We start from the raw sequence: 24,870 nt of genomic DNA, 5'->3' as shown, positions 1-24,870 counted from the left end.
GATTAAGGGAGTGGAACATCTCCCTTATGAGGAAAGGCTGAGGGAGCTGGGTCTCTTTAGTTTGGAGAAAAGGAGACTGAGGGGTGACCTCATCAATGTTTTCAAATATGTAAGGGGTGAGTGTCAGGGAGATGGAGTTAGGCTTTTCTCTATGGTGACCAGTGATAGGACAAGGGGTAATGGGTGTAAATTGGAGCATAGGAGGTTCAAGTTGAATATCAGAAAAAATTTTTTTACTGTAAGGGTGACGGAGCCCTGGAACAGGCTGCCCAGGGGGGTTGTGGAGTCTCCTTCACTGGAGACATTCAAAACCCACCTGGACACGTTCCTAGGCGATGTACTCTAGGGGGCCCTGCTCTGGCAGGGGGGGTTGGACTAGATGATCTTTCCAGGTCCCTTCCAACCCCTAGGATTCTATGATTCTATGATTCTATGATTCTATTTGAAGAAAAAAATATTGCCAACTGAATGGACCATTTAATTATAGAAACGATGTATTTATTTATGAAAGACTCCCCAGCACTCACTGGTCTTTCAAAAGTTGAAGGTAAGCACTTCAGAGAGATAATTATTACTCTTTATGCCATAGCATATGCTTCCTAAATTTAATTTTTATTCTGAATCAATTTAAAATAAAGTTTACCAAAATGCCCTCAGTCACCTCGTGCCCTAAGGACAACAGATATTCTGCTGAAAGAATAAGGTGGTGCTCCACCCCTGATTTGCATCAAAACAATTTCAACATTTTAGCAAAATTTTGGAGAAAATGATAGAGGAAAAGCAGGCAAGAACTCATTTAACTTGCTTTTCTGTACTCTGTAAAAACTTGTGCATGTATTCCATGGGTTTTTGTTATCAGTGAATACCAAGTCTGTTGGGAAAAAATAGAAATAAATCATTTGTGTACTAACACAATGCTCCCTCTAAATATTAAAATAACATTAAAATAATTATTAATATTAAAATAATGCTATGGCAGGTGGCATTCACAAATATCCACACAGAAATATCCACAAGTTCTGGAGTGTAACTTGCAGCACATCTCAGGCTGTCTCCATCCCTTTGCCCTCATCTAGATCCATGGCTTTCAAGCCAGAAAATGAGTTTTTTTTACTTTGCCACTGGAAAAGCAAGGCTGAAGGAGACACCTCAGTATGTTTGTGAAGAAGTTTCATCAGCCTTTGAAGTACAAGTACCTCCTACCCAGGAAAAAAAAAAGAAACAAAAAAACCAGGCTCAAATAGAAAACCATGCAGCTGCACCGATAAGTCAAGTGGAATTTAGCATCAGTCTAAGATACCACTGGAAAGGGGAAGAAAACTTCTCAAAAGTAGCAAAAAAAATCCTGGTCAATCTCCTGAAAAGGGAAGATGAGCCAAAGGCAGTCTTGTCCTTTTTTTTTGACTGCAGGAAGACTTTGGATACCATTGTTTCCACGGAGCAACACAGAAAATGAACAGAAATGTCTGACATATAAGACAACAATCAGCTGCTGGGAAAATTTATAAATGCCACAGAATCAGGTAGAAAACCAAAAAAAAAAAAAACCCTGTGCAAAAGTTCCAAGAGTTTTTCAGACATTTACCCTTGCAAGACCACCAAGAGCCTCTTGTTCTTTTGAGCATAAGAGGATTGCTGGACGTGGGGGTTTTGCTGAGCCTCCAGGACACTGGAGAGGTAACGTTGGAAAGGAGCTGCACTGAAACACTCTGGGCTGTCCATGGTTTGTCGATAAACCATCCAGCTGAGAAACAAAAAACACAGAGAGAAGTTAGTGGTCTGTGACATAATAGTCCTGGTTTCTTTTTATTTGGAGCCTAGAGACCAAAAATAAATTTTGACAACCAACAGATGCCACGCGTGGCACCACAGGGAAAGAGGAATTTCCTTGGCTGGCAGACAGCTCCAGGATAAGCACGTTCTTGGCATTATTGTAGCAAAAGGTTTTGGGGGGTTTTGTTGTTGTTGTTGTTTCATAAAAATGCTCAACAGCTCCTCCAGAGCACATCAGATGAGTAATTCTCAGCTTTGTTAGGGATACGGTAAAGGAAAACTGGAGGAAGCCAATTGAAGGTTCTGGGCACGAAAATATTTCACTGCAAAAATGTGGCATTTGCAGAAAAACGTTAAAATGCATCAGTCCAAAACGTTGAAAAGTCACCTCACTTGTTTGCCCCCAAAACAAAGCCACAAAACTGTTCTGAGTCAAGCTGCTAATGTCAAGACACTGATTTCCAAAGCAATAAAAAAATAAACAGTAAAAAAATAAACACTACTAAAATTAAATGCTAAGTTTTAAAAGGTGATTTTAATCTTACTGAAGATTTAAAAGGTGTTTGGCTGTAAGATTGAAAAGAATAGAATTTCTCCCTTTGAATTTTAAGAAGCTACAGCAGCACAGAGGATGGCAAAGTCCTACAGCAGATTTCTCTTTTTGCCATGTCCAGAGTGCATCTCCTGCTATTGTAAAATAGAAATCAGATTAAAAAACAATCCTGCAAGGAAGAATTGTTAATATAAGTCTCTCTCTATCTCTCTTTTTTTTTTACCCAAGAAAAATACATTTTGGACTTAGTACAACAAGTTAATAAGTGGAAGCTCTTCACCTGTTTCCTTCAAGTTTTGACAACTTTCATACTTGCTTATTCCAGGATTCATTTGGCCCTTCTAGGATTATTTTGTAGCATCAGTTCCAGATATACCTCATAGGATCTACAGTCACACCTAGAGTATTCTTAATAAGAAATTTCCTTTCCTATTTTTCTGGTCTAAATACCAAAAAGCTAAGGGTTAATCTAGCTGACATAACACAGATCAGTGACCTATCTGAATTAATACCACCTGCCCTGAAGTCTATATAGAACTTGTTAAAATGCTTTATGATGCTTACTGGATTTATTCTTATAACACATTTGTTTACAAATTAGAAACTGGGATGAACATATATATATATTTCATATATATATATATATATCTTATATATATATTTATTTGTATATATTTATATATATATATAAAAGGATAAATATATATAAAATATATGTACATTTATATATTTTAAAATTAATTGCAATACTGATAGTTTAATTTCCTTCAGGGTGAGTGGTTCTTTGGGGATCAGTATAACCCCTGCACTGTAAAACCAGAAGGGTACAAACCTTCCATGCTCCTTGTTAAATGCTACAAGAAAAGTGCAGAGGTCACTGCAACGACATCCTGGGAGCCCAGTTATAATGGTGATAACCACCTAAAACACAGAGAACAGGTTAGAAAGGGGAAAACTTGAAGATTAGAAGAGTTTCAACAACTACACACACAAAAAACTTTTATCTTGGTAAGATCTGATTACAGTGGGACTGTAATTGTATTTCTGCCACTACTCAGCTATGCTTCATTTGGGAAAGAGATGTTTTCTCCTGCTTTTCATCCCCTAAATACAGTGAAAGGATGATAAATCCAGCAAACAGTATCCTCCAAACCTTTCCATCACAATCTGGGCTGCAGTGGAAAGGATAAATGCAAATGTCAAACACTGCAAGAGACACCAGACAGGTTCTGTTCCAGGAGAACAAGGGTACATTCAAATATTCCCAAGAGTATTACAGCAAAATGGTTCTAAAAATGATGGTGGATGTCAAGCTGTCTCATCAAACAAGGAGCAAAGTTTCTGATTCTGAACCAAGCAAGCTCCACGCAGAATTTTTTCCAGCAAATTGAGTAGGAAAGGGAAGAGGCTGCAGAGTAAAAGCTCTAACACAGCAATAGCAAAGTTTCTGCATAATCATAGAATCATAGAATCCTAGGGGTTGGAAGGGACCTGGAAAGATCATCTAGTCCAACCCCCCCTGCCAGAGCAGGGCCCCCTAGAGTACATCCCCTAGGAACGTGTCCAGGTGGGTTTTGAATGTCTCCAGTGAAGGAGACTCCACAACCCCCCTGGGCAGCCTGTTCCAGGGCTCTGTCACCCTTACAGTAAAAAAATTTTTTCTGATATTCAACTTGAACCTCCTATGCTCCAATTTACACCCATTACCCCTTGTCCTATCACTGGTCACCACTGAGAAAAGCCTAACTCCATCTCCCTGACACTCACCCCTTACATATTTGAAAACATTGATGAGGTCACCCCTCAGTCTCCTTTTCTCCAAACTAAAGAGACCCAGCTCCCTCAGCCTTTCCTCATAAGGGAGATGTTCCACTCCCTTAATCATCTCAGTAGCTCTGCGCTGGACTCTTTCAAGCACTTCCCTGTCCTTCTTGAACTGAGGGGCCCAGAACTGGACACAATACTCCAGGTGCGGCCTCACCAATGCAGAATAGAGGGGGAGGAGAACCTCTCTTGACCTACTAACCACACCCTTTCTAATGCACCCCAGGATGCCATTGGCCTTCTTGGCCACAAGGGCACATTGCTGGCTCATGGGCATCTTCTTCCTCACAGGATTTCTGCTGGATCCCTTCACCAGCCCAGTTGCCTCCTTTGGACCTGCTCCAGCACCTCAATCTCCTTCCTGAGCTGAGGGGCCCAGAACTGGACACAGGACTCAAGCTGTGGCCTCCCCAGGGCTGAGCACAGGGGCAGAATCCCTTCCCTGGACCTGCTGGCCACGCTGTTCCTGAGCCAGCCCAGGATGCCATTGGCCTTCTTGGCCACAAGGGCACATTGCTGGCTCATGGGCATCCTCTTGTCTACCAGGACCCCCAGGTCTCTTTCACCTCCACTGCTCTCCAGCAGCTCAGCCCCCAACCTATACTGGGACATCGTGTTGTTCTTCCCCAAATGCAAAACTCTCCACTTCCCCTTGTTGAATTTCATCATGTTTCTCCCTGCCCAACTCTCCAGCCTGTCTATAAAGCACTTCTGTTTCCATCATGTCTACTTCTTGTGCTGTTTGGAGAGGGATCATAGCAAAGAAACACTGAGAAGAAGTCAGAGAATTATCTCCAGAGGGTGTAGGTAGAGTTCTACACTTTGTAAAGGAGGGGGGCAACAGAAGTAAGCAAATAAACTCGGGAAAAAACACAACTAAAATAACTCTGTGCTGCACTGAACTTCAGGAATTGTCACTCATCACACTGCTACCATCCTGCTGCTGACAAATTACCTCTCCCAGTCTCTACGTGGTATTTGAAGACAGCCACCTGCAGATTATTTGTATCCTAGCCTCAAAATCCCTTCTGGATGCTGACAGAAAATCAGTATTTATGATAACAGAGCTAGAGAAAGGACTCAGAAAAATGAGAGGCACTCTATCTGCCTGTTCTACAGAATTTCATACAAACAAAAAGGTTTTTCTTATTTTTAAATATACAAAACCACTTAGACTAACTTGAAAAACAGATTTTTAAATGTTTATTAATTACTACATAAGCATCAGTACAGTCTCTGAACTAGATCCCAGAAAATAAGGCTGCCATGGTATTGCAAGGCTCAGAAAAAGCCTCTATTCCTCCTGCTCTGCCTTTCTTGCTTAGAGATTTCAAAAGCTGGAAAATCACAAGGAAATATTTTCTCTGAAAATGTTATTTAAAGCACACCTGAAGCCTGACAATTGTTGTTGCCCCTATAGAGAACTGAGTGTTCTACAGATAATATCAGCAAATGTTAAATATCATGTGCTGCCTCCATACTCTTTAAAGGACTTTCATGTTCCAGAGAATAATTCAGTTAAATTATTCAGCAATTCAAAAAAAAAAACAACAACAACAAACTACTCCTTTAGGGCTAACTCTGGACATTAGAGAAAACCATTCCCTTGAAGATGTGTGCCTCATTTTCTGTCTCCGTTTTACCAGGCTGAAGGGTCATTATCACTTCCAAAAGACTGATTAAATGAAAAAAAATGTAAGCAAACTAATCAGAAAACCAGGGCAGAGGGATTTATGCCATGAAAAAGACTGGAGGCAAGTTCAGTGTGAATGGGAGGTACTGGAGAAGGAGGCAGAGCATGGGTCAGCATCCAGCAATACTTCACTGCATTGCCTGCAGCAGAACTAAATATTTGCTAAATATTCTATAAAAGGGACAAGGAAGTAGTCTTGGGGCTGCTTTCTTACCTTATCACTTTCTGCTTTGCTCTCAGTAATTAGTTCTGATTGTTGCAATAAAACAGGGAGATGTGCTCTCATTACTGGCTCAGGGCTGATGCTGCTGACAGTAAAATGTTGCACAAACCTTTCAGAGAGAAAGAAGTTTTATTTCCTCACAATCAGGACCAAAAGGCTTCATTCATATAAATAGTCAGGGAATTACAAAAATAAGATTGTAACAAGGTAAAAACAGAGGTTTCCTAGAGAAGAAATACTGAATCTCAGAATAAAAATATCTAGTGTAAAGACAGCTAATAAATAAGCCATTTTTAGATGACCATTATATATGTGAAAATATCTTTGTATTATTTCTCACAAAACTGATCCCTTGAAATCAAAAATAGTTCCTCACCTCTCCAGTTCTGGAAGGGCAGCAGATATTTTCAGCTCCCTGCATCTTTCCCCAGAAGGAAAAGACAAGGCATTAAATAGCTTCTGAGCTCTGGAATGCCTAAAAGAAGCAAATTAATGATTTGATTAAAGGAGAAACCTTGAAATTTATCTTTAAACCAGATGGCTATGTAGTAAATACTACAAAAATAAAACAAAATAAAGTGGGTGATGCATTAGGACCCTAACAATTCCTTCCTGAAACATTATCTACATCTTCAAGACACAACAGGATTTTTCTGATTGTAGCACACATTTAATCTGTAATTCCAGAGGAATAAGTGGCAGGAACTTACAGTCTCTTTTGTTCCCCAGACAGGAATTCTTCCTGGACAACCCTTAAAGATAATCCTGAGTTTGTTTGGTTTTGCCACGAACAGAAAACCTGGAACAAACCAGAACCACACGTGAGTGACATCATTTTCCAAATTTTTTTTTAATTTCTTTAGGAATTGGCTTGGTTCACCTCAAAACATTCCCACATTTTATCTACCCAGTAAAGATTTTACAGCACTGGTTTTGCTGCGTGAATTCAACATCTGGAAGAGGTCACCACAGATCACATTTTGTGAGCTTCTCTTTGGCTAAAGTGGAACTGATTTCAGAATTAACTTCAGTAAATGGTCTAGTTTTGCCCCCATTTTCCTAGCTGGAAAAAAAAAAAAAAAAAAAAAAAAACCAACAGGAAAAAAATTTGCTCAAACTAAAGGCAACGTTCATATTTATCTTTTAATTCTAGCGTATGCAAAGCATTTACAGTCTCATTACAGGAACTGAATATAAGTCTCCTCTCAGTAGTATGATAATTTTCAGGAGGGAAGATTGCAGCAATCATTTCTAGAAACTGAAGAACAACTCTGTTCCTTCACAAAAGCAAAGGGAGCCCTTCATTTCTCCAGGGAACCCTGTTCTGGCTCGCATCCTATTGCTCTCGCCAAGTCCCATTAATATGAATGGTCCTCTGAACCTAGAAATCAGCTTCAGATGAATCACACACTCATTTTAAGTGTTTGGTATTTCCCTCCTTTTAATAAGTAAAGGCAACAGCCATTGTCATTTTTCACAATAATTTGCTGCAAGACAAAACAAGTAAGGGGGGAGACTGCTTTCCATGAACACCCCGGCATCCTAAATGCAGGGTAATGAGGTAAAAACCATCAAAATAAAATCAGGTTTTTGATACTAAAGTAAAACAATACTGCTTGTGAGGAAGGAGCCATGCAACCTTACCAAAAAAAAAACAAAAACCCACTTCAAACCATGTAATAAAAGAAAAGTAAGGAAAATGCCTACAAGGGATGGAAGGACTGGAAGTGTCTTCTTTAGAAGGGAAAGGGGTAGGGATGAGATGAACACAGGTCAGACAGACAGAACTCAAAGGGAATAAGTCCTTTTTGTCAAACATTTTTTAAAAGAGCTGCTGGAGCATTATAGAAAATGAAGAAAACCAAAATGAATCAATACACCCCCAAAGCATAAGCAAATTTCCCTCCCCTACCAATTACAGCTGAGGACTTGAAAAGCACTGAGTCCCATCTACACAAATCTGCAAACCAGATCCCACTTCTTTGTGCTCAAAACCAAGCTTGCAAGTCACAAGTCTCAGTTACAAGGAATCTAACACACTCAGATAATTGTAATTGTTGCTCCCTAATAATATGGGATTAATTCAAACATCATTCCAGTAATCAAGATATCAAGCCATGTGTTTGGAGAGGAGTAAATCTACTATTTGTATTTTAGTGCATCTTTGGAACTAGGAGTCTGTAGAATGACTATGACATTGGTGCCTAGGCAAGATTTTGGAGGAAATCAGTAAATCCCTGAAGTTAAATACTACCAAAATCCAATGACATGTTTCCAGGGCTTGGACAGTCAGGTAGACTTGATCTCATGAAGAGTTTTTGTTCATGAGGTCAGATTTTTAGGACAAAAAGATGTGTTTACTGGGGCTGAAGCAAAATAATTGGTATGCAGAACCAAAGTGCAGAAACTGAAACTCAGTATAAAACTGTTCAACAGAAGTATCTCAAAGGAGAAGCAGCATAAAGAGCACTGGGAAAAGGAGCACTGGGAAAAGGAGCAGCAGGACATCCATCAGGATTGCTTAGGGAATGCCCCACTGACATCTGTTGTGATGAATCTGGCAGAACCTTAAGTGAATTAACAGCATTTTGGGGGAACTCAGTTGGAAAATGGTCAACTCAGCACTGAGCTGCTTCATAGGAAAACAGATCTAACTCTAAGTATGGGAGAAATAGAAAGGAAAACAGAAGGTAACTATAAAAGCAAGAATGAGCACCAAAAAAAAAAAAAAAGACTTCTGGAATCAGCTGGAGAATCAGTGGGTAGCAAAAGAGAAATGATCTGAAGGAGTTACTCAAAAAACCAACAGCAATCTATTAATTTAAGGCAGCAAAAAAACCCTAAAGATAAACCAAAGGTACCTTTGAACATTTTCTGGAGAGAGAACTACTATAGCCTCTGTACAACAAATACCCTCATTTCAGCTACTACACACAGTCTGGAAATCTACAGAAAAAAACCCAAAAAAAAAACAACAGAAAAAAAAAAAACAGACCAAAAGAGAAGTAGTATGATGATCAGAGAAAAGGAAAACTTTTTCAGGAGCAGATACTAAAAAGGGTCTGGTTTTATTTTATCCAGCCAAAAAAACCAGAAAGAGTAGGTCTGAAATTTCTGACTACCTCAAGGGTGTCTGCTGGAAAAAAAAAAAAAAGAGAAAAAAAGAGAAAAAAAAAAGAGAAAAAAAAAAGAGAAAAAAAAAAGAGAAAAAAAAAAGAGAAAAAAAAAAGAGAAAAAAAAAAGAGAAAAAAAAAAGAGAAAAAAAAAGAGAAAAAAAAAAGAGAAAAAAAAAGAGAAAAAAAAGAGAAAAAAAAGAGAAAAAAAAGAGAAAAAAAAGAGAAAAAAAAGAGAAAAAAAAAGAAAAAAAGAGAAAAAAGAGAAAAAAAAGGAGAAAAAAAAGAGAAAAAAAAGAAAAAAAGAGAAAAAAAAGAGAAAAAAAGAGAAAAAAAGAGAAAAAAGAGAAAAAAAGAGAAAAAAAGAGAAAAAAGAAAAAAAGAGAAAAAAGAAAAAAGAAAAAAGAGAAAAAAGAGAAAAAAGAGAAAAAAGGAGAAAAAAGGAGAAAAAAGGAGAAAAAAGGAGAAAAAAGGAGAAAAAAGGAGAAAAAAGGAGAAAAAAGGAGAAAAAAGGAGAAAAAAGAGAAAAAAGAGAAAAAAGAGAAAAAAAGAGAGAAAAAAAGAGAAAAAAAGAGAAAAAAAGAGAAAAAAAGAGAAAAAAAGAGAAAAAAAGAGAAAAAAAGAGAAAAAAAGAGAAAAAAAGCACACCCAAAAGCAGATATAAAAATAGACCAAATAAAACAGGCTGAAAATTCAAAACCAAGCAAACAACATATTCCCAACCCCTCACACAGTGGAGCAGTGGGTGGAATCTAAACACTTCAGATAAAAGGAGGAGAAATTTTATGGTAACATTAATACTCCTCGTGGGGCATGGACTCACTGAGCTAGGTGGTCTTTTCCAAACCAGAATTATGATGCCATACTCCAACTCTTGTGAAGTCCTAAAAATTCCAGGCTCATTTCCTCAAAAGTGCCATTGTTATAAAGTTTTGTTTATGAAAGGCCTCTGCATTACAATGCACGAAGCCAATCTGCTTGGAGAAGAATACAATGCCATATGGGGTACTTAAAGACTTTAACAAAACTTCCCTAAGGATCATGATCCAAAAGTGTCCAACCACAGAAAAAAAAACACAATAGAACCTCTGCCACCACACACAGTTGCTGTAGCCAATTATACACCAGTGCTACATTTAAAATGCAACTACTAGAAAACAAGCTTTTGGAGCACTCACTGCCTTCAGGAGACAAAATGAAAGCACATGGTGAGTATTAAGTTTAATAAGCAACATTAAATAAAGACATAAATTAAAAGTTTCTCACACATGCAAGTTCTTAAGATCAGGAGCAAGCATGCCCCTGGGAAGGTCTAAATGGCAGGGAAAAGTCTCTGATAACCTCAAGCCTGCAAGGCTGATGCCAAAGGACACAGAGACTCCAAAAGTTCTGCTTGGTCTCCAGATCCATCTCCTGCTCCAAAGCTGGATGGTTGCTGGCAGAGCAGAACAGTGAAGCCATCACTTTGTCCTGCAAAGTTTTCAAAATCTTCAAAGGTAGAGAAATTCACTGTCTGGGTGACACTGGTTCCAGTGACTGCAGCAACCTCCCACTAACACTGAATCTTCAAACCAGGTGTTTGAAGTCAGAAGTAGTCAGAAATTTCAGACCTATTCTTTCTGGTTTATTTGGCTGGAGAAAATAAAAAAAAACAACACCCCTTGTTAGGCTCTCTGCCACTGTTCAAAGTTATCTGTGTCAGTTCTTCCTACTGCAGCACCCTGATTTTAGATAAATTTGATAAGCAACTTCCAAAAAAATCACATCAGGTGTCTCTTTTAATACCCTCCATGAATCTCAGCCAGCTTCTCAGAGGATAATTTCAATGTATTTCCTAACTGGTTTGCTCCTTTAATATCAGCTGCCCCTTCTCCTTTCTGAAGTGCTTATTGATCAAGATATAGGAAAAGGTTTTGCTTGTGAAGACTGATGCAAGAAAACCCTTCAACTTCAACATTTTCTGTGTTAACTTATCAGGTGGCAAACTTCAGGGGCTCAACTAACACCTGAAACAAACACCTTCTTTCCAAATTTAATCAGCTAAGACAGACATCAACAAATTCATCCATGTCTCTCATCTGAAAATGAAAAATAGTTGTGATGTTTTCCTCCCACCCAAACCTAACTTTTTTTTTTTTTTTACTTTACCTGTGAATAAAAAGCTTTATAAATCTTTGTTTTGGGGAAAAGTGCAAGCATCAGAAAGTTGTCTCGGGACTGGAATTCAATTGGTAGGTGAGCAAGCAAGGAACTTTTGAAGTCTATGAAGAGAGCAGCAACAATACTGCTTGAATCCTGGAAAAGAAAGCAAACAGGACAAATTATAATTAAAAGCTGTTGAAAGTTGGGGGAAAAAAGGCTTAATACATTAAATAGCAGAGAACAGAACTTCTCCAGTCATAGCTGGGAACACATCTGAACACTGAGTAACCTGCATAGCACAGGGATGGAGCAGAAGGATCAACTGGTGCCTTACAGTGCTCCTCAGTCTGTACTCTGGAACTCTTAGAGATACCATAAGCCCTGAAGAAAGCATTTGAGATTGTTCCCAGCATCTAAGCTTTGTCATGTCTTGAAAAGAAAAGCTTTTCCTTCTACTAAAAACCAGACCTTTAGCTCTAACTCTTCACAACAAAGCCACTTTCATCTACACCCACACAGCTGTGGCACAGACATCTTGGAAAAATGAATTAAAAAGATTTCAAGGATGGCATGGTGCTATTGCTGACTTTTTTTTCTCTAATGCTTGTGAGTTTCTGACCTGAAAGGAACCATGCTGAAATGAGACACATCCATCAGTTCTGTGATTTAAAGTGCAGGTCAGCTACACATGGGAAGTGTTCTGTTTCTCTAAGGTTGTTTAATGAGCAGAAATTCTCTTAAATTTTTGCTCCTTCACCTGAGCTGTGTCTTCACCCACAGGCAGCTGAAACCCTCATCATCAGTGTCCCTCAGAAGTACTGACATCAGGCTGTCCCTTTTTTGTTCTAATAAAACAACAGTGACCTTCAGCTTTCTGAATTTCAAGAGAGGCATTTATGTACTGAATGTGCTGAAGTGGTTTATGGTCAAGCTTGGGCTGGAAACTCTTTTCACACCAAAGTATTAGAAAAAACAGTAGAATGCAGCAGCATGAAACATCCTTGGAAAATGGGATTCCCCTATTTTGGGTTCACATCAGAAACTGAGTACCATCCATCTGCCTTTAAACAGAACTGTGCAAAGAACTCCACTTACTAATTTTTGAGAGGAAAAAGCCCAGGTTGGCAAACACTTGGGTAAGAACCAGTATCAATTCAGAGATATCTGAAGGAAAATCTCTACTCTTTGCTGACATAACATTAATCCTCTCAATGCCATTGAAGTTACTAAAGAACAAAAAAAAATATTCTCCTAGGAGAGAACAAGTTTTCTCAGGAGAAAATGGCTTTTGGAACCCAAAGATAGTGGATTCTACAGAATGCCACGTAGATTTCAGCAGAAACAACAAAAAGGACAAGTCACACATGCTGCAACCTCCATGTGAGATGCCCAACAGAATGTGCTCCTCCCCCTGGAAAATGTTTAGGGTTCCACTAATTAAAAAAAGCTGTGAAGAAGCAGCAATAAATCCCCAATGACCTCACGTTAAAAAGAACCCATTTCCATATTTTACAAGATATGAATGTTGTGAAATTCAAGTATTACTTAATAATATTTGTTCACTTGACTGACTGATGGCCAAAACGAATGCTTGATGTAGGTACTTACAAAAAGAAACACTTGGTCTGAAGTAAGAACCTAAAGTAAAGATTCCTTGAGGCAGTTTATTGACACTGAACAGCTACAGAAGAAAAAGAAAGAAATCTGGGAGTATGGAGTGGGGGAGTAGTGGAACCTGTTGGGTTTTCTTTTACTCCCAGTGAGGTTCTAAGTCAAAATAGTTCTGCCTTAGGAGATGGGAGATTTGTATCTGACTCTAAGTCTGGGATGGTTTCTGCTTTAGATTTTTGTGGTACAATTTTGTGAGGAATCTGTCCTGTCCTCCACACACTCACTATCTGTGAGCTTCAACGACTTCAGGAGCTGAGGTGTCACTAAGGGACCAGTTTCTCAGAACAGAAAAACCACATTTTCCAGGCAGGAATACAGATGTTTTCAAGTTAAAAAGTGAAGGATTTAGCACAGTGATAGAGCTGCTAAGAAACTGCACTTTGCAGCACTTAAATCTCTGGATCCTTTATTTTAATCTGAGCTTTAAATTATCCTTTCTTTCCCATCAATATTGTTGCACTATCAGAAAAAGCCTACTAACAATTACCCTTCTCCTCCTGTCACTTCTTAACATTTTAAGCTCTCCACCCTTGTATTATGCCAAGTCAGTTAACAATAAAAATGCTCTCTGTCAAGGTTTAGCTTTACACAAAAATCTGGCATCAGTTCAAGAATGATAGCCAGGCCCCATAAATAGCTCATTTTATGAAAGTGAGTGTCTTGAAGCAAACAATAGAAGGAAGGTCAGTGTTAAAATAGCTCCCGAAAGTAGCAAGGGGCAATCAATATGACATAAAAGAAAAGGCAGCTAAGGTAAGATTCTCTTCACTGTTGTGTTTTCAGCTCAATGGAATCCCACACTTTCATTGTATGTGACTGGTTTCCTCTATTACATGATGGGATCACAGCAACACAATGCTTTCTGGGGGTCACCAAACAAATGGGGAACACCACACCTGAAGAAAATAGGACCCAAAGGAAACAGATAATTTTCTTTTCCAGTGCTTAGGAAACAATAACCAACCAAAATAACTCCTTTTCCATCCTGATGGATATTGGCAAAAATTATATTGATCCAGAGTATCTGCCTTAAAGAGGAAAAAATTAGCTGAGCTGCCAGCATTAACCTGCCAATTCCCACTTGAGCCAGAGACCAAACTAATAGCATGGTGAGCTGGCCAAAAGAAATGATCTCAGTTGATCACAGGAATGGCAAAATGTCTACACCTAAAAGTCTTTTAATGCAATAACTCCAAATATTTGTAGTTGCTTGCCCCTTGCCCTTCCTTCTCAGCTTGGCAGAGTTGAACCAGTCACTCCCTACACCCTGTCAGCTATGAAATGCTCCAGGACAGCAGACAGACACTGCTCGTGACCTCTCCAGAGATAAGGAGTCACTGCCATCAACATCTGACTGAAGGCCAAACATATTTTGAATAGAAGAGAGCATTTCACCCTCCAATACACCAAATAACTTCACAGTGCCTTCAACTTTCCCCTCTCCATCACTTACGCCCGTTCGATGTTCTATGAGTGCTCTGCTCTGTCATTTTTCTTTGAATGAAAAGCTATTTTCCACATTATTAATACCACATTGATAACTCAGTCTAATGCAAAATTCTCTCCTCCTTCCAGTTTAGCTAATCAGCAATTGGTTAAGATAACCAGTACCAAAACTGTATGAGTTATATGGGAATTAGTTTCACACACACGCTCATAAAACTGCAACTGAAATTCAGACTTTGTGCAAGCTCCCTAAAGGAGGGCTGCTAGAAGTGATTTAAAAGTTTATGCCAGTAGAAATATACAAATTGCTCACCCCATCATAGAGAGAAATGGAACTCATGTGGTTCTTTGAAATGGAAATGCTGCCACGGTGGGGATCAGCAAAGAGAATGCCATCTGAAAAGAAGTACAATTTGCCTAGAATTTGAAAGAAAAAAAAAAAATTATTAGGTATATGTGACAACTGCCTATTCTTGCAAAAAATAATCAACATGCAGTACGTTTGAGTATAGATTTGGGATGATCTTTACCAATACCACTATCAAGGGGAGGAATCACATCTGACTTCATCTTATCCCCTGGAGCTCTCTTATTGTAGGGATTTCATGGCTTAAATTTTTTTTTTTTTTTAAAGCCAGAAAATTTTCCATCATTTCACATTGCAAACTTCCAGAAAGGTAAGGCTGACAAAACAAGAACTGAAGACATCCAAACCAAAAGGTAAATATTGTAACACTATAAGAACTGCTCAGATTTTCAGTAAAATTTCAGTATACTACCATGTACTGTGCAAACAGTAAGAAAGGTGTAAGGCAACAGCCTTCCTTTCATTTCCTCTTCAAGACAAAGTTTAAAACAGAAAAAACCTGCAGGTTTGCATTTACTTTTGTGGCCAGGGACATCTATTACTGAGCTGGCAACCACCTAGTGACAGCCAGGAGAGACACAGCATCCCCTCTTATCTCTGGTTGTCTTGTCATCTTACAAACACTTTGGTTCATAAACCTGCATGATGAGGGAAAGCAGCTGGAAAATGAGAAACAGCAGGCCTAGATGGCAGAAAGGAGAAAAAAATAAAATAAAATTCCACCAAAGCACTAGCAACTGACATCAACACAAAGTTAATTTCCAAGAGTCAGAAGAAAGCCAGGAATAAATGACTAAGCAGGGGCTGCCAGCTGGACCTCTGCTACCAGTGCTGGACCAGGCATTAAAAAGCAGGATCACATCCCAAAGAAAGAAGTATGTGAGTCAGCAAAAGGGAAAGGTTAAATATTTTATTTACAGACAAAAAAAAAAAAAAAAAAAAAAAAAAAAAGCATTACTCAGTTATGCTTCAAAGAAAAGCAAAGCCAAGCAGCAAAGGAACTACAACTACAGTTAAACATGATGGCACATCCAGCTCCATCTATCAAACCTGCTCAGAGGAGCCAAGAAAGAAGATATTTTCCTTTAGAAATGGCAACTTAGAATAAGATCATCAAAGTTATTCTGTGTGAAGGCTTTGGTTAATGAAGAGCTTGATACAACATCAAATTTCAGCAGTAACCTAAAAAAAACACAGGCTCTGCTAATTACCAATGTAACTGGTTTACACTGGGCCTCCTAATTAACCAAAATTACATTGGAGCAACAGCTACTGTTAAGCTGGGAAACACTACAATCCCAAATTCATGGCCCAAATTGACAGCAAGCAGAATGGAGACAAAGCCACATGTAAGCAGGTAGATGTGAAGGGTAAATCAGATCCTTCTAGTGAGCAGTCAAGGAAGAAAAAACATAAAATACAGCATTTGCTGTCAGATCTCACAGAACATCCCACTTCACAGAGAATGGGAAATCAGAGACCTTAAGTAAAAGCCAGCCAAAAAGAGTTTTAATTAATCCTAACTAAAAGGGCTTCTTTTAACATGGAAGGCAGGGAATTGTAGCACAAACAACTTGAGATGCTTGTGGGTTTTCCCTAAGTGATGGATCACAAAATGGAGTCTACTTGGCCAGACTGGACACAGTTAGGCTCATCCTACAAAAATCCCTCAGACAACAGTTGTCTTAGAACAAAAAAATAAAAGCTTAACAGCCTAAACTTTTTAAATGCATGTCAGTCATGGCTGGACACCTCTCTGCAGTGAGACAGAAGTCATGGAGAGAGGTGAGGACCTGTCTGACAGCACCTTTTGCATCTCCTCTTGCCAGATGACACGGCTACAACCTCAGTAAAACCCAAATTAGAGCACAGCAAAGTGTCTGGCAGGGCAGGGAACAAGATCAAGTTAATTTTCACTTGACACCTTATGAAACATCTGACTGACTGAAGTGCTACATAACCCTTATGCCACCTACTTGTAACTCTCCATCTCAAGAGTCACCAAAACATTTCACAAATCTCTCCAAAAAAGGCAAAAAGTAAATTGCTCCATCAGGGCAGGCATAGCCAGTTCCCAAAATGTCTAAATAAATAAAAACATAAATACATTTCACCATTCATATTTATTGAGAAAACATGTACCCACAGCACAGTATTGCAAAAGAGATGAATATGTTATTCTGCCTTAACCTTCTTTAAAATCTGTTCAATTCAAGGAAAAACAAATTCTGCAACATGAGGCTGCTGTTTGATTGCCTTGTACATCATTATTTAGCCTCAACACTACATTGTACAGCTACAAAAAACAGCAAAGCCAAACATATTCCTCCAAAGGTCACCAAGCACTCAGATTATCAGTTATCTTGTGCTGTACCTCAGCACTGTGACAACAATTCCTTCTCTGTACAGTGGAACACAAAGATGTTGTGCCTTGAGAAGCAGCTGTAGGCTCAAGGAATCCTAGAACTGGCTGGGTTGGAAGGGACCTCAGAGCTCATCAAGTCCAACCCTTGCTCCACTCCCACTGCAGTTCCCAGCCCATGGCACTGAGTGCCACATCCAGGCTCTTTTGAAATATCTCCAGGGATGGAGAATCCACCCCTTCCCTGGGCAGCCCATTCCAATGGCTGAGCACCCTCTCCAGAAAGAAATTCTTTCTAATGTCCAACCTAAACCTCCCCTGGCACAACTTGAGACCTCTTGTGCCCTCTTGTCTTGCTGAGAGTTGCCTGGGAAAAGAGCCCAACCCCCCCCTGGCTCCAACCTCCTTTCAGGGAGTTGGAGAGAGTGATGAGGTCTCCCCTGAGCCTCCTCTTCTCCAGCCTCAACACCCCCAGCTCCCTCAGCCCTTCCTCACAGGACTTGTGCTGGATCCCTTCCCAGCCTCCTTGCTCTTCTCTGGACCTGCTCCAGCACCTCAATCTCCTTCCTGAGCTGAGGGGCCCAGAACTGGACACAGGACTCAAGCTGTGGCCTCCCCAGGGCTGAGCACAGGGGCAGAATCCCTTCCCTGGACCTGCTGGCCACGCTCTTCCTGAGCCAGCCCAGGATGCCATTGGCCTTCTTGGCCACCTGGGCACACTGCTGGCTCCTCTTCAGCTTCCTGGCAATCCAGACTCCCAGGTCCCTTTCTGCCACTCTGTGCCCAGCCTGGAGCTCCCCATGGGGTTGTTGTGGCCAAAGTGCAGGACCCAGCACTTGGAATGTTGAACCTCATCCCATTGGGATCAGCCCAACTCTCCAGTCTGTCCAGGTCCCTCTGCAGAGCCCTCCTGCCTTCCAGCTGAGAAAAAGCAAGGCACATAACCACAAGGGAAACCCTGCTAAGCACCAGAAAGCTGCTCAGCAGAAAAGGACCTGGGGGGCTGTTGGTTGACAGCAGCTGAATTGAGTTGGTGTGTGCCCAGGTGGCCAAGGTGGCCACCAGCATCCTGGCTTGTACCAGCAGTGCTGTGGCCAGCAGGAGCAGGGCAGGGAGCATCTCTGGGCTGGGCAATGCTGAGGCTGCACCTCCAATACTGGGCTCACTTCTGGGTTCATGAGGACCAGAAGGACAATGAGGGGATGTCCAGATCTGGGGAAGGGGCTGGAGGACAAATCTGCCCAGGAACAGCTGAGGGAGCTGTGGGAATTGAGCCAGGAGCAAAGGAGGCTGAGGGGTGACCTCAGGAATTGAAAAAACACAACTCACCTTCTGCTGGCATGGCCTGGGGGTTGCTGGAATAAATGTAGGCTCCATCACCTCCAGTGAGTAAAGTGCCCAGGAAAGATTTGTCTTCCTAAACAGGAAAAAAAAAACCCAACAACATCACAGACTGCATCAAGGGCTGTGACCCAGTCAAGAATATTTTCTCGAGCTTTTGCTTCAAGAGAAAAGATTTTTTGTCTTAAACAGCATCTGTCAGGACATTTACAAGAGTTTTAAACTCCGTTGATACAGAGGAACCAGTGCAAGACAGAAAGTCAAGAGGATAATTTTGAAAAACACTTCCCTCTGCTTTTGATTTTGCCAGCAGCTATGAAGTTCCAAGCTATTGTCACAACCACAAGGCAGAGCTTTTTGGTTTTAGGTTGTCAATCTACTGCACTAAAAGTATATTACAGGAAAATAAATCTATTTGTAATGAAGATTTCTGGTAACCACAAATTTAACCACAAATGTGAAACTCATGTGGTTTAAGATGTTCCCAGATCCCAAATTCTTTTCTTTTTCATAATGCTTCAAGTGTTTTCCTTTAGACATTTACCATGCTAATTAAGTTAAAAGAAAGTTGCATGTAGAGTGGCATTGAGTTTGGGGGTTTTTTTTTTTTGAAACATGAGCTCCATGGGCAGTACTTAGTGAGACTTCCATGAAAACAGCTTTATTAGAACCCTTCTTGCTCTCGGGTTTTGTCGTTCTTTGAAACAGAGAAAACCTCAAACTTTTACACACAATGTATTATATTTTTATTTTTTTTTTGTAGATTGAAAGAGGGTAGAAAAGGCAAGCCTTTCGAAGAAGAGGAATAACAAACATAATAAAAGCCAGTTTTACTACCAGCTGAGAGATTTTTTTCAATGTTGGCTCTGGAAAGCATAACTGAAGTTTACCAAAAACGTTTCATTTTACCTTCAATATCAGCTGTGCTTTCTCAGAGAGTTTCACATCACTGTCTTCAACCTGTAGCCAGAAACAGTTTCCAGTTGTATTGTTAGGAGATAAACCAAGGCTAAGGTTCATAAAAAGCATGAAACAAGACTCAAGGCAAACAAGAACTCTATATACAGCTAAATTTGGGAGAGTGGAGAGTATCAAAGACAGTTTTGTGCTCCTCACCCCTGTTGCCAGGGGACTGAAACACATGCAGGGAGATACACAGATTCCCAGAGATTAATTGTTTCATAGAATATGAAATTCAATGTTATTCATAAAATAGTATTGCCTAAACACAAAGCAGTGCATCTCCTTCAGTCTTATTTTTTATTATTGTTAAAGGACTTAAGGAGTAGGGATTGCAAAAGGCTGTAATGTTGTCCAACTTCAGCCCAGTCATTGGAATGACACCAGTGTGTAGGACATCAGAGGTCTGGGAGCAGAATGATCTCTTGGGGCAAACATCTAAATCACCTAAAGTGCCCCACAATAAACAGAATTTTCAAAAGAAAATACTGTGTGCTTGAAAAACACCCAGGCTTTTACACAGATGGAAAGCAGAAGCAGTGAAAATGAAATAATTTATAACTCCTGTTATGAGTGGAAGCAGCAGCCTATTTCAGCTTACTGGTTTTTCACTTCATGTACAAATTTTAAAAATGAGCATAACAGCAATATGTTCAGATGCTGTTTCAGTGCCCTAGTTCCACACTTTTTCTTCATACATCCGTGCTTTTATAAGAAAAATATTTAATTTTTTTATTTATTTGTATTTGTTTCTATTTATTTATATAAATATATTTATATTTATCATATTTATTTATCATATTTATTTATCATATTTATTTATCATATTTATTTATCATATTTATTTATCATATTTATTATATTTATCATATTTATTTATTTTTATATATATATATTTAAATTTGTTAATCTGTATGTATAGAAAAAACTATTTTTTTTTTTTTGTACTGACCAGCCAAGAAGTGTATCTTGGGATAGCTGCAGTCAGGATGATGTGGTTGGTTTCTGAATTAATGCTGCCATCTGCAGGGGAGGAAATGAAAAGCAAAGTATAATACCATCCATACACTGCAGGCTGTTGAGCAAGTTGTTTTTACACCTTGAAATGCCTTTAGGAAGTACGAAAGGAATTATATGAAATATAACATGCAAATTTCCTCAGTGCTTTAAGGATTTATTAGTGTTTAAGCAAAGCTTGCACAGCAGACTGGCTCCCATTCTTCTTGTTTTATAACATCCACAGATCTCCTACACAATTCCATAGTAACCTGATTTTATTCTGGTCTTAGTTGAGGGTTTTTTCCTTTGCTTTCACCACCAAAAGTGTTCCAGAACCCACAGCCCCTCTGGATACAAAGATCCATGGATATTGTTCAGACCATCTATTTCCTTGTCACATGTAAACAACCTGGAAAATATGCACTTGTCTAAAGTTATGGAGATCACTCAGCATCCTGTATTTTAAAGATAAGACTGTTCCAAAGCCAAGCTGTCTAAAAATCTGATTATTTTAGTTTCACTTAATCTCTTCCAAACAAGCAACAACTGAAATTGAAACACACCCTATAAAAGGAGTGTTATACAAGTGATGGAAGAGAGCTGCCCCAAATCCCCCATACAACAGAAAACATTCACTGAGACCTAAAAAAATTTAGGAAGGGCACTACTATGTTGCTTTTTTTTTTTCTAACATCAGCCAAGGCAGCCATAAACCCCATAATCTCCATAAAATTCCTTTTGGTGAGATTAAAGGAACTTGGCACTTCAGAGATTCACTCCTGACAAGCTGGGACATTTAGGGCTTGTAATTAACCCAGGGGTGAAAATCATAATTAGAGTAATACCACCCATCAGAAGCTCTCTTGCTCTTCCATCACACCCAAGCCAGCAGAATGACAACACTGGGGTTAGAAATGAAAAATTACCTTTTTCTTTGACTTGGATCTGTGATGTTAGAAAGGACTCTGAAAAGACAACAGAGCCCAAGCATCCTCGTCCTGTGAGCAAGTCTGGGATGTCAAACACCATCAGAGATGCCTACAGGGATCAAAGAGTTGGACAGGAAGGAAAAACAAAACTTGAAGCATTTCTATAGAAGCAGCAAACCCCATCTGCTTTTACCCTCCTAAAGCACTGCTTCTGAATAGTGGTGGAAAGTCTCAGTAACTCTAGGTTAATATTTTATTCCAATTTTCACTGTCTGACTTTATGTTAAAAGTCAATCTTACCTCAGCATCTGAAATCTCTCATTTCTCCCCTTACACTTGCATTCACACAGATAAAAATCTCAGCATACCCCATAAAAAAAGCCACTTGTGCTCTGTTTGCTAATAAAATGTTTAAGCAGAATACTGAGCAGCTTACTCACCGTTTTAATCAACCCCAGGCTATCCTCATTGTCTAAAGGAGTAATTCTACAACAACAATAATTCAGTATTTAGGAGTTAGATCATCTTCAGTGACTTCATGACAGCCAAAAAAAGCTATTTGCAAATAAACTCTTCTTTTTGTGGGGCTATTTCAGTCAATTAGCATAGGATTACAAAAGCACGAGGCAGGGATATCAATTAATTAAAGCACAGCTTTAAAAGGAAACTCCTAATGGGCTCATGCAGCTTCTACTCATTAACAGTTAATAAATTGGTCTGCCCAGTTGTTTTACATCTTTTTAAGATTTCCAATAATACAGATACAAAAACATTGAGCTAACTCCAACACAAAAGCATTCACTACACCTTGTATGGCATTATCAAAGGCAATGCTTTTTCTCAGAAGTTCCAAGAAAAGGAAAAAAAAATATTTATTATCATATTAGAAACACTAATTAGTAACAAGAGGAGTAAGACAGTGGATACAAACCTTCCATGGTTGTTCACAGCCTGAATCTGAAAGGCCATTTTGGAGCTGTAGAGCAGAAATTGCACTGGTGAAAAATGTGGTTTGTATTTCTCTTGCATGTAAAAAGTAAGCACTCAAATTTAAAGTGAAATAACCGCTGATCATTAGGAAATTAAGAAAAAAAAAGGAAAAAAGAGAGGAAAAGGAAAAAAGAGAGGAAAAGGAAAAAAGAGAGGAAAAGGAAAAAAGAGAGGAAAAGGAAAAAAGAGAGGAAAAGGAAAAAAGAGAGGAAAAGGAAAAAGAGAGGAGAAGAAAAAGAGAGGAAAAGAAAAAAAGAGAGGAAAAGAAAAAAAGAGAGGAAAAGAAAAAAAGAGGAAAAGGAAAAAAGAGAGGAAAAGGAAAAAGAGAGGAAAAGGAAAAAGAGAGGAAAAGGAAAAAAGAGAGGAAAAGGAAAAAAGAGAGGAAAAGGAAAAAGAGAGGAAAAGGAAAAAATACAGGAAGAGAAAAAATACAGGAAGAGAAAAAATACAGGAAGAGAAAAAATACAGGAAGAGAAAAAATACAGGAAGAGAAAAAATACAGGAAGAGAAAAAAATGCAAGAAAAGAAAAAATGCAAGAAAAGAAAAAATGCAAGAAAAGAAAAAAATACAAGAAAAGAAAAATAGAATAATTATCACGATTTTTAAAGTCTGAATAAATTATGAAGTCTTGGAATTTGACAGCCATGCGAGTTCCACCTAAAATTAACATTTGGTGGTGTTTTTTTTTTCCCCAAAGCCCCCAATACACTGACACAAGACATCAAGCAATAAAGGATTTGAAAACACATACCGTAACGCAGTTTTAAGTTGGGTTAAATGAAGGTTATCTAACACAGACATGAGCACCTGCTCTGCTACCTCCTTTGCCTGAAAAAAGGAAATTGAGAATAAAGGATTTTTGCCCAGACTTCCAAATCCCTTCAACTAGAGGAGCACCCAGAAGAGAGCAAAGACAGAACAACAACACTGATGCACCAGGCTAAAATTTGTTCTTTAGAGTATCTGATTTTCCATACTCCAAGGGTAGGAAAATTCAGGAATGGTGGAACAAACAACTGTAAATAGGGAAGATGAGGAACATTCTTCAATGTCTTTTTTTTTTTTTTTTTAAAGCAGAATTCAGACTGCTTGGAGGCCGGAGCGTTCGCTTCGCTCCCGTTACGCAGCTGAGGGAAACGTGTCAATTTTTTCCTGTCAGGTTTTGGTTTGCAGGTCGATTTGCTATGGCAAGCAATCCAAAAGGAACAACCACAGTGTACAGAACCCGTGCTTCATTTACCTTGGATTCAGTGGAAGTTTTAGCATAGCACTCAATGCCAGCAAGCACAGCCTCTACAACAGCAGTATAGATTTGCCACAACAGCGTACTGAAGAGAAATACAAACACAACATTTACTAGACAGGCAGAGTTTCCTTCCATCTCTGCTGAAAGGAGCAGTTTTCCCCTCTCTTAACCCCACTCCCTTAAACAGAAAGGGCCCTTCAATTATAAAGCAGAAACAGCTTCATAATTAACCTTTCTGTTTTAAATAAAATAAATCGGAGCGAGGAAATGGCTGAAATCACAGAATAAATTGGGGGAAATCTCTTGGAATAAATGTATCCCTGCTCTCCTAAGTCAAAAATAAAGTAAAATTGTTTTGTTGGTGACTTTCACTGCAGTCGTGTTGAGGATCACATCCTAAAATTGTCCAATAAGACCAGAATGGTAGAAGCAAAACTGGAAAAGAGGAGGAACTGACCTCAGAGACTCAGCCTGACTTATTCTGGACCATGTCAAGCAAAAAGACACCAAAACCAACCAGGCACCACTACCTTTTGAGCACATTTACATTCAGGCTTAGTCTGATGCTTCTCTTAAAATGGAATTAAAAAAATTCTAGAGAAAGAAACAAAGGTTAGATGAAGCCAGCAGCAACTTCCAGCCACTGACATATTTACAGCTCCAGAACTACTGAAAAAACAAACCAAAAAAACTTGTGGCCAACTCTGAAACATCAGCCTCTGCTTTCCAGAAGAAAAAGATAGTAAGATTGACAAAACAATCAAACTTTTTCCCAATTTTTTAACCTCATTACTCCTCTGCAACTGCTGGATGTTGAGGGAGGGGAGAGGGGGCAGGAGAGAGAAGGCAGCATCTCAGCCTTATGCAAAGAATTCCTCAAAGATGGAAAAAAGTATCTGAAGCTCCCAAACATGGCCCAACATGGAAAAAGCTCAAAATTCACCAGTGCTTCTCTTCTAAGTTCATCCCCATTGCTACAGGGGATGAAGAACAGTTTCCAGCACACACTCATTATAGGCAATGTGTATAACACTTCCTAACTCTCCAACTATTCCCATTTTCACCCAAATTCACATATATATTTGCAAGAAAACACCTCAGAGTGGGCTGTGCTTTATGGTAATAGTTACCTTACTCTCATTCCCATTTTTAAAATTCTACCATAAACAATGCAAAACAGAAAACATTTCCTTTTAGAGAAAAAAAAACAAAATTACAAGGTTTACCCCAGGGATGC

At 39.1% G+C, this 24,870-nt stretch overlaps 1 protein-coding gene across 1 annotated transcript in view; it reads right to left on the bottom strand.

The window, feature by feature from the left end:
* Positions 1 to 24,870, bottom strand: part of DNAAF9 (dynein axonemal assembly factor 9) — a 77,263-nt gene that overhangs the window by 20,729 nt on the left and 31,664 nt on the right. Inside the window, exons 13-27 of the mRNA XM_071753149.1 lie at positions 23,628 to 23,715; positions 23,139 to 23,215; positions 22,328 to 22,372; positions 21,837 to 21,882; positions 21,394 to 21,505; positions 20,421 to 20,491; positions 19,418 to 19,468; positions 18,497 to 18,584; positions 14,752 to 14,855; positions 11,328 to 11,474; positions 6,777 to 6,865; positions 6,443 to 6,541; positions 6,058 to 6,175; positions 3,159 to 3,247; positions 1,586 to 1,744 (exon numbers count right to left, since the gene is read on the bottom strand). Coding sequence (XP_071609250.1) covers positions 1,586 to 1,744; positions 3,159 to 3,247; positions 6,058 to 6,175; positions 6,443 to 6,541; positions 6,777 to 6,865; positions 11,328 to 11,474; positions 14,752 to 14,855; positions 18,497 to 18,584; positions 19,418 to 19,468; positions 20,421 to 20,491; positions 21,394 to 21,505; positions 21,837 to 21,882; positions 22,328 to 22,372; positions 23,139 to 23,215; positions 23,628 to 23,715 — 1,383 coding nt within the window. The remainder of the gene's footprint in view (positions 1 to 1,585; positions 1,745 to 3,158; positions 3,248 to 6,057; positions 6,176 to 6,442; positions 6,542 to 6,776; positions 6,866 to 11,327; positions 11,475 to 14,751; positions 14,856 to 18,496; positions 18,585 to 19,417; positions 19,469 to 20,420; positions 20,492 to 21,393; positions 21,506 to 21,836; positions 21,883 to 22,327; positions 22,373 to 23,138; positions 23,216 to 23,627; positions 23,716 to 24,870) is intronic.

The sequence above is a fragment of the Heliangelus exortis genome, chromosome 10 (genome assembly GCF_036169615.1).
Source record: "Heliangelus exortis chromosome 10, bHelExo1.hap1, whole genome shotgun sequence".
Taxonomy (NCBI): Eukaryota; Metazoa; Chordata; class Aves; order Apodiformes; family Trochilidae; genus Heliangelus; species Heliangelus exortis.
The sequence above is the reverse complement of the archived record's forward strand: the minus strand, read 5'-3'. Positions and strand labels throughout refer to the sequence as shown.